General features: G+C 46.3%; 1 protein-coding gene across 1 annotated transcript in view; it reads left to right on the forward strand.

Annotated features, from left to right (window-relative positions):
* Nucleotides 1-13,189, forward strand: part of LOC126199354 (probable cytochrome P450 6a20) — a 152,357-nt gene that overhangs the window by 57,504 nt on the left and 81,664 nt on the right. Inside the window, exons 3-4 of the mRNA XM_049936215.1 lie at nt 3,452-3,640; nt 12,693-12,823. Of these exons, the coding sequence (XP_049792172.1) occupies nt 3,452-3,640; nt 12,693-12,823 (320 nt within the window). The remainder of the gene's footprint in view (nt 1-3,451; nt 3,641-12,692; nt 12,824-13,189) is intronic.

Here is a 13,189-nt window from a genome sequence, read left to right on the forward strand (position 1 = left end):
AGATTTATGGTCTTGCCACTTGTTATCCTTTCTTGAATTTCTGCTACCGTCCTGTTATCTTATGTTATTATCGAGCATAGGGATTTAAATTTTCCACTCATTGGTACCATTTCCCATTTATTTTTATTGAGGTCAGGATCTCCCATCACCACATATTTTGTTTTCTCTGTATTAAACTCCCAGTCCTGACATCAGCGCTGCTCCTTCCAGTGCAGTGTAATTATCCTTCAAGGGTTTGAGATTCCTAGCAATTAATGCTTTGTCTTTAGCGTATGTCACCTCCTGTGTTTGTTGACATTTTCCGAATTATGTTCTCTACTGCTAAGTTAAAGAGTAGCGCAGAGATCGCATCTCCGTTCCGCAGCCGCCCCACCCATGGACCTCTCCCGACAACTCTTGCTCTGTTTTGGCCTTGCAAACTGTTGCTTTCAAGGCCGTTTTGGTCAGCCTCACTAATTTTAGTGGGATTCTAAAATCCTTCATACTTTAGAGAATCTTATCCCTCTGAAGGCTGTCGCATGCTTCTTTAAAGTTTATGTACAACTGATGCAGTTGCTTGTCATATTCATAAAATTTCTCTGGCTCTTGTCTCAGTAAAAAAAAGTCTGGTATATTGAGGATCTATTTCTTCTGAAACCAGCCCGATAATCCCCCAGTATCATTTCGCCCAGGTGATCTAGCCGAGAGGCTAAGATGTTACTGGACACCTGATAGGTTGTATCTAAGCGAGTAATCCCGTGATAATTACTGCACTCTGCCTTATTGCCTTTCTTATGAGATAGGCAGATTATTCCCATTTTCAATCCTTAGGCATTTCTTCCTTTATCCATATTTCCTTTATTAATTCATTAACAGCCATCTCCATCTTATTTCCCCCAAACTTTAATGATTCGACCTCTGTGTAGTCTTCTCTCACTGCTTTATTATTCTTTAAGTTTTTTATTGCATTCTTCACTTCCTCTACGTCTGGTGGTTCGATTTCCTTCCGCTTCTATTTCTAATTACAAGTTCCGTCCCTCCTCAGCCTCATTCAAGGTTTCCTCTCTGTTCTCTCCCCCCTTTCTTTCAAGTAATTCAGCAAAATACTCCTGCCATTTCTCCAAAGCTTCGCTTTTATATTCAATTAGATTTCCATTTTTGTCCTTGCTCTCGGCTGGAATCCTCTCATTTCTGTAAATCTTTTAAAGAACTTTCGTATCTCATTATTATTCCTCGTTTCGTCCAAGTGCTCTATCTTTCTCCTTTCTCACTACATACTCTTTCTCTTCTCTCTATCATCTTCCACTTTGCAGTAATCTTTGCCTCGCTTCATTTCTAGATTGTATTACCAGTGAGCATACCTTGTCAAACCACTTCACTGCTCTTTGGTATTCTGCCCTGCCCATTACTTCTGCGGCGAGAGACTTGGCGCCTGTAGATAGGCAACCACTAGGCATCCCCAGTTCGGCATGTCTACTAGCAGGCGTAAAGAATGACTCACGTGTTTTTTCTGTGTAAGTACATTTTTAAAGTGTTCAACAACCGCCGCACTAACAGTATTGACGAACTAGGAGGGTCCTAGAAGGACCCTTTGGCAATTAATTCATGCATGTGTCAATGTCACACCCCTCTAGGATCATGCCACCTTCAAATTTCATCGAATGGCTTTGAACAGCCCCTTGTGCTTGGTTCCCATTCTGTGTACAAACGTAAAAATTACGGCCGCATTGCAACTCCAAATGGGTGTGATTACATTCAGTGGGGTTGATACCTCACGATGTCTCTACAGAAGGGCTGAAGAGACCGTGAAGTGTCAGCAGCGTCAAGGATTATCACGAATGTTGTCCTGGTACTCATTGCACTAAGAACTGTCGTTTTCAACTGAAAAATGTGTTCAGATCAACCTGTCATTGACGTCCTTTATGCTGCTCCTGACACATTTTCGTGTCGGTTCTGAGTAGTGCTACGACTGAAATATTTTCCTCTGCCACACGTAAGAAAACACTTGATTCTAATGGGGAGTGTCGTGGTGCTAACCTCCGTCGCGGACGCGTCATAAGAAGGGGTAAAATGTGGGTAAGAGGGGTAGCGACGACCTTACCATCGCTTGCTACGTTCACGGTGGCGTTTGGCAGAATTGTAGTAAAATTTGGTGCCAGTGTGACGTCCTTAACCCGACTCACACCTTACGTGAACTTTTGAGCTCTGGTCTATTTTCCGCGTGTTTCTCACAGATTGAAGCGCCGCCGAGCCGGCGCTTGATATCGCAGGGCTCACATTCTTTTGTACCATTACAGACGAAGGTTGTAGGCACCTTTGAGCCAAATATCAAACTTATATATCGCAGTGGGAAATAATTACAGGGTTTCGAAACTGTGTTGTGCCCTGTCAAATTGATGAGTACAAGTATTTTACATTTCGATAGATTATTCGAAATAACAAGCGCTTAATCATTACATGCCAGTTCGAGTGGCTCATGTGACAATCACATCAATCCTTGTAAAAAAAGCACTCCATCTTCAGGCCACGAGTGGCCTACCGGGACCATCCGACCGCCGGGTCATCCTCAGAGGAGGATGCGGATTGGAGGGGCGTGGGGTCAGCACACCGCTCTTCTGGTCGTTATGATGGTATTCTTGACCGAAGGCCGCTACTATTCTGTAGAGTAGCTCCTCAATTGGCATCACGAGATTAAGTGCACCCCGAAAAATGGCAACAGCGCATGGCGGCTGGATGGTTACCCATCCAAGCGCCAGCCACTTCCCAGCAGCGCTTAACTTCGATGGTCTCATGGGAACCGGTGTATCCACTGCGGCAAGGCCGTTGCCACATCAATCCTTGTATTTGTAGTAATGTGTGAAACAGCTTTCTACAAAAAAATATGGGATATGCTACATAATCTTTGTCCTGATTCCTTCTTCCTCTTAGCACATCCTACACGCCTTCTTGTTTCACCTGCAGTTGGCAGATGGTCCTCAGTAGTCGCCATAGATTTGTACACACCACTTGAGCACCCAGGAGCTCTTCTTGTTTTGACAGCTGCACCTTTACTTCCAGCGCTATCATTTACTCTGTAAGTCGGATAATACAGTCAATAAATGCCATCTTTTACGGCGAGAAATCTAGCGAGCAGTGACGGAGCAACCTATATGTGCAAGCTGTAATTATAATAATTCTGCAAACCATTAGCGGGCTTCCATTTTCCAGTGGAAGACTGATACATAGCACTAACATGCGAAAAATTAGCACTGATTCTTTCATATCTTATCGTGGGATACATCTGAGTCAATGGTAGTGGAAGGATTAAGGTAAATCCCTTGAAAGAGCACGGCGATTCCCTAGCTCACTTCCTCCCTTTCTTCTTCAGTGCTCTTGTGCCCATCTGAATTTACTGTCTTGATACAGAGCTAAACGACCGTACAGCAAGTAGGACACTAGTTAAATGAAGTGAGAAGCCTTTTGTTTGCTACAGCCAGATGGAAGGCGAGCCGTTCTGTGGCTTCTACCGCTTCCGGGAGCCGCTGCTGCTTGTGAGGGACGCCGATCTGGCGAGGACGATGCTTGTCAGGGACTTCACGTCGTTCCATGACAACAGCTTCCACGTCGACGAGAACCTCGATCCGTTGTTCGCGAGGAATCCATTCTTTCTTAAAGGTGAAAAGTAAGTATCGCCTACAAAATAATGCGTTTGGCTGAATGTCTTGTTAATCAGAATGCTTCAAGTTAAAGGGAAACATGGATAACTATGTATTTCATTGCGCTTTTAATTCTTTTCTTTAATCTAATCACACACTGAGGTGACTTAAGTCCAAATGTCCCAATGTGTGTGAAATCTTATGGGACTTAACTGCTAAGGTCATCAGTCCCTAAGTTTACACACTACTTAACCTAAATTATCAAAAGGACAACCACACACACCCATGCCCGAGGGAGGACTCGAACCTCCGCCGTTACCAGCCGTACAGTCCATGAGTGCAGCGCCTTAAACCGCTCGGCTAATCCCGCGCGGCTCACTTAAGTCGTGGGATACCTCCTAATATCGTGTCGAACCTCCTCCTGGTCAGCGTAGTACAGCTACACGACGTGGCATGTACTCAACAAGTCGTTAGAAGTCCCTAGCAGAAATACTGACAAGGGAACCTCCCCATCGCACCCCCCTCAGATTTAGTTATAAGTTGGCACAGTGGATAGGCCTTGAAAAACTGAACACAGATCAATCGAGAAAACAGGAAGAAGTTGTATGGAACTATAAAAAAATAAGCAAAATATACAAACTGAGTAGTCTACGCGAAGATAAGCAACATCAAGGATCGTTTGAGCTGAGGAGTGCCGTGGTCCCGTGGTTAGCGTAAGCGGCTGCGGAACGAGAGGTCTTTGGTTCAAGTCTCCCCTCGAGCGAAAATTTTTTCTTTATTTTCGCAAAGTTATGATCTGTCCATTCGTTCATTGACGTCTCTGTTCACTGTAATAAGTTTACTGTCTGTGTTTTGCGACCGCACCGCAAAACCGTGCGATTAGTAGACGAAAGGACGTGCCTCTCCAATGGGAACCGAAATCATTTGATCGCAACGTCATCGGTCAACCGATTCCTCCACAGGAAAACACGTCTGATATATTCTATACGACACTGGTGACGGCATGTGCGTCACATGACAGGAATATGTTGTCGACCCACCTAACTTGTAAACTTGGCGAGTGGGTAAAAAGATTCTTCTATGTTGCCCGATTTAGGTTTTCTTGTGGATGTGATAATTACTCCCAAAAAAGTGATGAAAACATAAGAGTTTGTGACATAAAATGCAACAAATGAATATGAAAGTCACACAGTCACACACTTTTCCCTGTGCTCCGTCAAAACATATGTTTTTAACGTTTTCAAATTTTTCCGTGTGTAGACCGTCAAATCCTGCATATGTCCAAGCAAATCTGAACATGTCCTGGAATTTTGGAGAGCGAAGTTGATTATGTGCGAGTGCCTGAACTTTGATAATTGTCTGAAAAGAAAAAATTAAAATTTTCGCTCGAAGGAAGACTTGAACTAAGAACCTCTCGATCTGCAGCTGCTCACGCTAACCATGGGACCACGGCGCTCCTGACCTGACACTGTCCTTTATGTTGCCTATATTGTGCATGGACTAATCAGTTTGTATATTTTGCTTATTTTTCATAGTTACACACAACTTCTTCCTGTTTTCTCGATTTATCTGTGTTCTGTTTTTCAAGGTCTATCCACTGTGGCAACTTATAACTAAATCTGAGGGGGGTGCGATGGGGAGGTTCCCTTGTGAGCCATGCTGCCTATATAGCCTGTCCATAATGGCGAAAGTGTTGCCGGTGCAGAATTTTGTGCACGAACTGACCTCTCGATTATGTCACATAGATGTTCGATGGGATTCATGTTGGACAACCTGTGTGGCCAAAGCAGTCTCTCGGATTGTCCAGAATGTTCTTGAAACAGGACGTAAATAATTGTGGCCAGGTGACATGGCGCATTGTTATCCATAAAAACTCTATTGCTGAATGGCAGCAAATGGCCTCCAGGTACCCGAACATGACCATTTCCAGTCAATGATCGGTTCAGTAGGACCAGAGGAGGGAGTCCATTCCATGTAAACACAGGTCACACCGTTATGGAGTCACCGCCAGCTTGCAAAAACAGTGCCTTGTTGACAACCGCTGTTCAATGGCTCTGAGCACTATGGGACTTGACATCTGTGGTCATCGGTCCCCTAGAACTTAGAACTACGTAGACCTAACCAACCTAAGGACATCACACACATCCATGCCCGAGGCAGGATTCGAACCTGCGACCGTAGCGGTCACGCGGTTCGAGACTGAAGCGCCTAGAACCGCACAGCCACACCGGCCGGCTGACAACCGGTGTCCATGGCATCGTAGGGTCTGCTCCACATTCGAACTCTACAATCAACTCTTACCAACTGTAACAGGGCGTCATCTGACCAGGCCATGGTTTTCCAGTCATCTACTGTCCAATCGATAAGGCCACGAGCCCGGGAGAGGCGCTGCAGGCGGTGTCGTGCTGTTAGCGAAGGCACTCTCGTCAGTCGTCTGCTGTCACAGCCCATTAACATAAAATTTCGCCACATTGTCGTAACGGATACATTCTTCGTACGTCAAACATTGATTTCTGCGGTTATTCCACGCAGTGTTGCTTGTCTGTTAGCACTGACAGCTCTACGCAAACGCCGCTGCTCTCGGTCGTTAGGGGCAGGGTGTCTGACACTGCTTTGTCCATGGCGCGTGGTAACGCCTGAAATATGGCATTCTCGACAGAATCTTTGTACTGTGGATTTCGGAATACTGAAATCCTTAACGATTTCCGAAGTGGTGTGCCTAATGCGTCTAACTCCAACTATCATTCTGCGTTCATTGTCTGTTAATTCCCATCGTGCTGCCATAATCACGTCGTAAACCTTTTCACATGAACCACGTGAGTACAAATGACGACTCCGCCAATGCACTGCCCTTTTATACCTTGTGTATTACTATACTACAACCATCTGCATACGTTCATATCGCTATCCCATCACTTTTGTCACCTCGGTCTATATTCGGGCCTTCAAACTCTCTCTTAATTCAGACCTGGATTTTACACAGACACTGTTCTTTTACATCATACGAGGGCTATCCACAAAGTACATTACGTTTTGGAATTTAAAATAAATAAAGTATTGGAATTTTTTTTATTATTTACAGATGAAAGCCACACTTAAATACTACTTTTCTACATAGTTGCCATTTAAATTAAGGCACTTATCGTAGCGATGGACGAGCTTGCAAATTCTTTCGTCGTAAAATTCGGCCGCCTGCGCCTTCAACCACGTAATGACTATCTTTTGGGACAGAAAAGGTGTGATTTCTGTGGATTTCCTGGAAAGAGGCACTACAATAAACTCTCAAAGGTATTGCCAAACTCTGCACAACCTCAGAAGAGCAATACAAAACAAGCGCAGGGGAAAGATGGGCTCAAAGATCTTGCTGATTCACGACAACGCCCGGGCCCACACGGCAAATGCCACTCGTGAAGTTCTCGAATCTTTTAAGTGGGAGTTGTTTCCTCATCCGCCGTACAGTCCCGACCTGGTACCGAGCGACTTCCACTTATTCCCAGCAATGAAGAAGTGGTTGGCTATGCAGCGTTTTGATGACGACGCACAGCTTCAAGAAGAGGTAACCACGTGGTTGAAGGCGCAGGCGGCCGAATTTTACGACGAAGGAATTTCCAAGCTCGTCCATCGCTACGATAAGTGCCTTAATTTAAATGGCAACTATGTAGAAAAGTAGTATTTAAGTGTGGCTTTCATATGTATATAATTAAAAAAATTCCAATACTTTATTTATTTTTAATTCCAAAGCCTAATGTACTTTGTGGATAGCCCTCGTAGTTAATTATGAAATGACAATTTCATTATGATAAATACAGGCTGATTACAAAATAATGGTTCATAGGGTTTGGATGAATGTACACTCCTGGAAATTGAAATAAGAACACCGTGAATTCATTGTCCCAGGAAGGGGAAACTTTATTGACACATTCCTGGGGTCAGATACATCACATGATCACACTGACAGAACCACAGGCACATAGACACAGGCAACAGAGCATGCACAATGTCGGCACTAGTACAGTGTATATCCACCTTTCGCAGCAATGCAGGCTGCTATTCTCCCATGGAGACGATCGTAGAGATGCTGGATGTAGTCCTGTGGAACGGCTTGCCATGCCATTTCCACCTGGCGCCTCAGTTGGACCAGCGTTCGTGCTGGACGTGCAGACCGCGTGAGACGACGCTTCATCCAGTCCCAAACATGCTCAATGGGGGACAGATCCGGAGATCTTGCTGGCCAGGGTAGTTGACTTACACCTTCTAGAGCACGTTGGGTGGCACGGGATACATGCGGACGTGCATTGTCCTGTTGGAACAGCAAGTTCCCTTGCCGGTCTAGGAATGGTAGAACGATGGGTTCGATGACGGTTTGGATGTACCGTGCACTATTCAGTGTCCCCTCGACGATCACCAGTGGTGTACGGCCAGTGTAGGAGATCGCTCCCCACACCATGATGCCGGGTGTTGGCCCTGTGTGCCTCGGTCGTATGCAGTCCTGATTGTGGCGCTCACCTGCACGGCGCCAAACACGCATACGACCATCTTTGGCACCAAGGCAGAAGCGACTCTCATCGCTGAAGACGACACGTTTCCATTCGTCCCTCCATTCACGCCTGTCGCGACACCACTGGAGGCGGGCTGCACGATGTTGGGGCGTGAGCGGAAGACGGCCTAACGGTGTGCGGGACCGTAGCCCAGCTTCATGGAGACGGTTGCGAATGGTCCTCGCCGATACCGCAGGAGCAACAGTGTCCCTAATTTGCTGGGAAGTGTCGGTGCGGTCCCCTACGGCACTGCGTAGGATCCTACGGTCTTGGCGTGCATCCGTGCGTCGCTGCGGTCCGGTCCCAGGTCGACGGGCACGTGCACCTTCCGCCGACCACTGGCGACAACATCGATGTACTGTGGAGACCTCACGCCCCACGTGTTGAGCAATTCGGCGGTACGTCCACCCGGCCTCCCGCATGCCCACTATACGCCCTCGCTCAAAGTCCGTCAACTGCACATACGGTTCACGTCCACGCTGTCGCGGCATGCTACCAGTGTTAAAGACTGCGATGGAGCTCCGTATGCCACGGCAAACTGGCTGACACTGACGGCGGCGGTGCACAAATGCTGCGCAGCTAGCGCCATTCGACGGCCAACACCGCGGTTCCTGGTGTGTCCGCTGTGCCGTGCGTGTGATCATTGCTTGTACAGCCCTCTCGCAGTGTCCGGAGCAAGTATGGTGGGTCTGACACACCGGTGTCAATGTGTTCTTTTTTCCATTTCCAGGAGTGTATTTTACAAACTGTTACATAAAAGTAATGAATGACGCGTTGTTGCACAGTGCCTTGTTGACAACCGGTGTCATTGATAATGATGTGCAAGACATCCCGCAACAAGCTCCCCTTGTATTACACGACCAACATCTGTGCGGAAGTAAAGTTCGACCCATAAACTTTCGAACATATCCCTATCAAATATTCACCAGCACAGTAATAATGCGGTTATGGAATTCAGTCAATGTTGTCGGCAAATGTGGTACGTAAACACTGTTTCACATATCGCCAAAGAAAAAAAAAAGACTAATTGCAAGATCAGGAGGCCTTGGAGGCCTCTTGATGACTTACAATTCACCCTCAGCACAGCGACCAGCACAGATGGCGACGCGCTAGTCTACAGCAATGAGACGGATTTCAGTGTTGTTGTAATAAGACGTTTGGGATATCCGCTGTTAGTTTAGGAAGCCACCCCCTTTGCAACATTTGTAGATACATTATACCTGTTACAGTTTTCCCCAGGAAAAAAGTAGGCCACCACACTGTGCTACGTGAAACAGCATGGAAGACATTTATCTTTCGAAAATCTCATTCAGTTTTCATTGTAATACTGTGATCTGCCTCACCCCATACGCGGACGTTGCGACGATTCACTTGACCGTTTACGTGGAATTTCGTCTCACCACTGAACGCGTATTGGGGGGGACGTCATCTTCTATTGCTCCCTGTAGAAGTTCAAAATGCGGTGCAGTCGCTTTGCCATATGCGATACGGTTTCTGATTCAACTGCTTATGCAGAATCTCCACCAGAGTCGGTTGCGGAATGCCCAGTTCGCGATTTGCAGGAGCAGTAGGTTTTTTGACTGCGTAGAAACGCCTCTTGTACACTTTCCACTGTTTGAACTGCAACAGCCCCACGAGGTAGCCGAGCGGTCAGGGGCGCCTTGTCACGGTCCGCGCGGCTCCCCCCGTCGGAGGTTCGAGGCCTCCCTCAGGCACGGGTGTGTGTGTTGTCCTTAGCGTAAGTTTAGATTTAATAGTGTGTAAGCTTAGGGACCGATGACCTCAGCAGTTTGGTCCCGTAAGACCTTACCACAAATTTCCAAATTTCAACTGCAGCACCTGGTGTCCGGAGTTTCTGCTGTTACAGAGGCAACCTTTATTCTTGAATTGTCGATACTACCGCAGAATCCTTTATTGGGTTGTAAATGTAAGAATTCGAACGTGAGCAAATTGTTAGTGTTCGAATGGTGGGTGGATCGGTAACCGCGGTAATTGCAGTATTTGGTGTTTCAAGAGACACTGATTCGAAGATTTATACCGCATATAGCGAAAGCGAAAGAGACATCATCCTCTAAGTAACAACGCGGACTAAAGTGCGTGTGACAGACGCCCGCTGAAGATCATAACGAAAAATAAGACCAAGACAGCTACAGCAGTCACTACAGAACTCAATGCCCCCTCGTGAATCCTATCAGCACTAAAACAACGCGAATGGAGGTTCATATGCAGGGAATTGCAGAGTGAGGTGGAATTCCAAAACTATTCATAAGTGATGCAGATGCCTGCAACAGGAAAACATGGTGCCGAAGCCATAAGACCTGGGCTCTGAAGCAATGGATGAAAGTCATTACGTCAAATGAGTCTTATTTTACACTGTTCACGATTTTTGGCCGAATTTACATGCTAGGAGCGAAACAGAGGAAAGTCCACTGGACCTGACGCGATACCGATTCGATTCTACACAGAGTGCGCGAAAGAACTTGCTCCTCTTCTATCAGCCGCGTACCGTAAGTTTCTAGAACAACGGAAGGTTCCAAATGATTGGAAAAGAGCACAGGTACTTCCAGTTTTCAGGAAGGGTCATCGAGCAGATGCGCAAAAGTATAGGCCTATATCTCTGACACAGATCTGTTGTAGAATTTTAGAACATGTTTTTTGCTCGCGTATCATGTCATTTCTGGAAACCCAGGATGTACTCTGTAGGAATCAACATGGATTCCGGAAACAGCGATCGTGTGAGACCCAAATCGCTTTATTTGTTCATGAGACCCAGAAAATATTAGATACAGGCTCTCAGGTAGATGCCATTTTCCTTGACTTCCGGAAGGCGTTCGACACAGTTCCGCACTGTCACCTGATAAAATAGGAGCCTACGGAATATCAGACCAGGTGTGTGGCTGGATTGAAGAGTTTTTAGCAAACAGAACACACCATGTTGTTCTCAATGGAGAGACGTCTACAGACGTTAAAGTAACCTCTGGCGTGCCACAGGGGAGTGTTACGGGACCATTGCTTTTCACAATATATATAAATGACCTAGTAGATAGTGCAAGAAGTTCCATACGCCTTTTCGCGGATGATGCTGTAGTATACAGAGAAGTTGCAGCATTAGAAAATTGCAGCGAAATGCAGGAAGATCTGCAGCGGATAGGCACTTGGTGCAGGGAGTGGCAACTGATCCTTAACATAGACAAATGTAATGTATTGCGAATACATAGAAAGAAGGGTCCTTTATTGTATGATTATATGATGGCGGAACAAACACTGGTAGCAGTTACTTCTGTAAAATATCTGGGAGAATGCGTACGGAACGATTTGAAGTGGAATGATCATATAAAATTAATTGTTGGTAAGGCGGGTGCCAGGTTGAGATTCATTGGGAGAGTCCTTAGAAAATGTAGTCCATCAACAAAGGAGGTGGCTTACAAAACACTCGTTCGACCTATACTTGAGTGTTGCTCATCAGTGTGGGATCCGTACTAGGTCGGGTAGACAGAGGAGATAGAGAAGATCCAAAGAAGAGCGGCGCGTTTCGTCACAGGATTATTTGGTAAGCGTAATAGCGTTACGGAGATGTTTAGCAAACTCAAGTGGAGGACTCTGCAAGAGAGGCGCTCTGCATTGCCGTGTAGCTTGCTGTCCAGGTTTCGAGAGGGTGCGTTTCTGGATGAGGTATCGAATATGTTGATTCCCCCTACTCATACCTCCCGAGGACATCACGAGTGTAAAATTAGAGAGATTCGAGCGCCCACGGAGGCTTTCCGGCAGTCGTTCTTATCCTCGAACCATACGCGAGTGGAACAGGAAAGGGAGATAATGACAGTGGCACGTAAAGTGTCCTCCGCCACACACCGCTGGTTGGCTTGTGGAGTATAAATGTAGATGTTGATGTAGAACGTGGAGGGGGTTAGGTAATGATTGGGCAGCCATATCGTGGTATTGCATGAGACCCACGGTTACTCTGCAAGGCGGTATTACTTCAAAGGACTATGTGACCATTTCGGCTGATTTTCACATGGTACAGTGTTTATTCTCCATGGGTGAGGCTATGTTCCAAGACTACTGGAGGCCTGTTCACACAGCTCGCATTGTCCACGACTCGATTCGTGAGCACCAGAATTAACTGCCGCGTCCCCCTGGCCACAGCAGTCACCAGATCTCAGTATCATGGAGCCATTGTGGCCTAGCATGGAGAGAAGGCTGTGTGACCGCTGTTCACCCCCTTCACCTTGACGTGAACTTGCCACTATTTTGCAGGAAGAATGGTATCAGATTACCTCGAAAACCAGACAGAACCTGTATTTATGTATTTCGAGGCGACTGGAATCTGTCTTCAATGCCAACGGTTTCCCAGCGACATATTAGGAACGATAACGTTTTGTGTTTTTGGTGTTTCTATATTTTTGTCCAACCCACTGTACGTCTAAGTGTACAGCTGATGTATTAGGACTTCTGATGCTGTACAAAGGTTGTCTTTACAGCATTATGCTACGAAGCGAAGACGTGGCAGCCCTGTATTAAGAGGCGCGGCTGTTTACAGGTGGAGGAAGCAACGCTCGCAGCTGAGTCCGTCCTTCACGGCGAGCCGCCTGAAGCCGATGTTCCTGCTGATGAAGGAGGTGTGTGACGACCTGGTGCGGGTGCTCAAGGACCACTCCAAGGCTAGCGGAGGTAGCTTCAGTAGCTGATACAGTGTTCAGTCTTTCATTTTCTTTGTAATGACGCTCTATTTTCGAATTCGCATCACGACTCACATCTCACATAAGGCTGGAGCTTTCAGGAAGTAGCCTAGCTGTGCCATACCTTCCTGTCGTCAGCTTGAAAGGTGTGTGCGTGTGTTTGGAAAGAAGCGTAAACTACCCTCTTGGTAAAAAAGAAACCCTAAGACTATAAAGATATTGAAAATTAAATATCTAATGTCCAAGAGAAAAAAGTAGCAACGAGATTTGACTCGAAAATTGTATATGAAAAAGTCACCTAACTCAGGCTTCCACAAATTCGCGCAGCAGAGGGAACTTTAGCCCTGAATAATATGGT

This window comes from Schistocerca nitens, chromosome 8 (genome assembly GCF_023898315.1).
Source record: "Schistocerca nitens isolate TAMUIC-IGC-003100 chromosome 8, iqSchNite1.1, whole genome shotgun sequence".
Classification (NCBI taxonomy): domain Eukaryota; kingdom Metazoa; phylum Arthropoda; class Insecta; order Orthoptera; family Acrididae; genus Schistocerca; species Schistocerca nitens.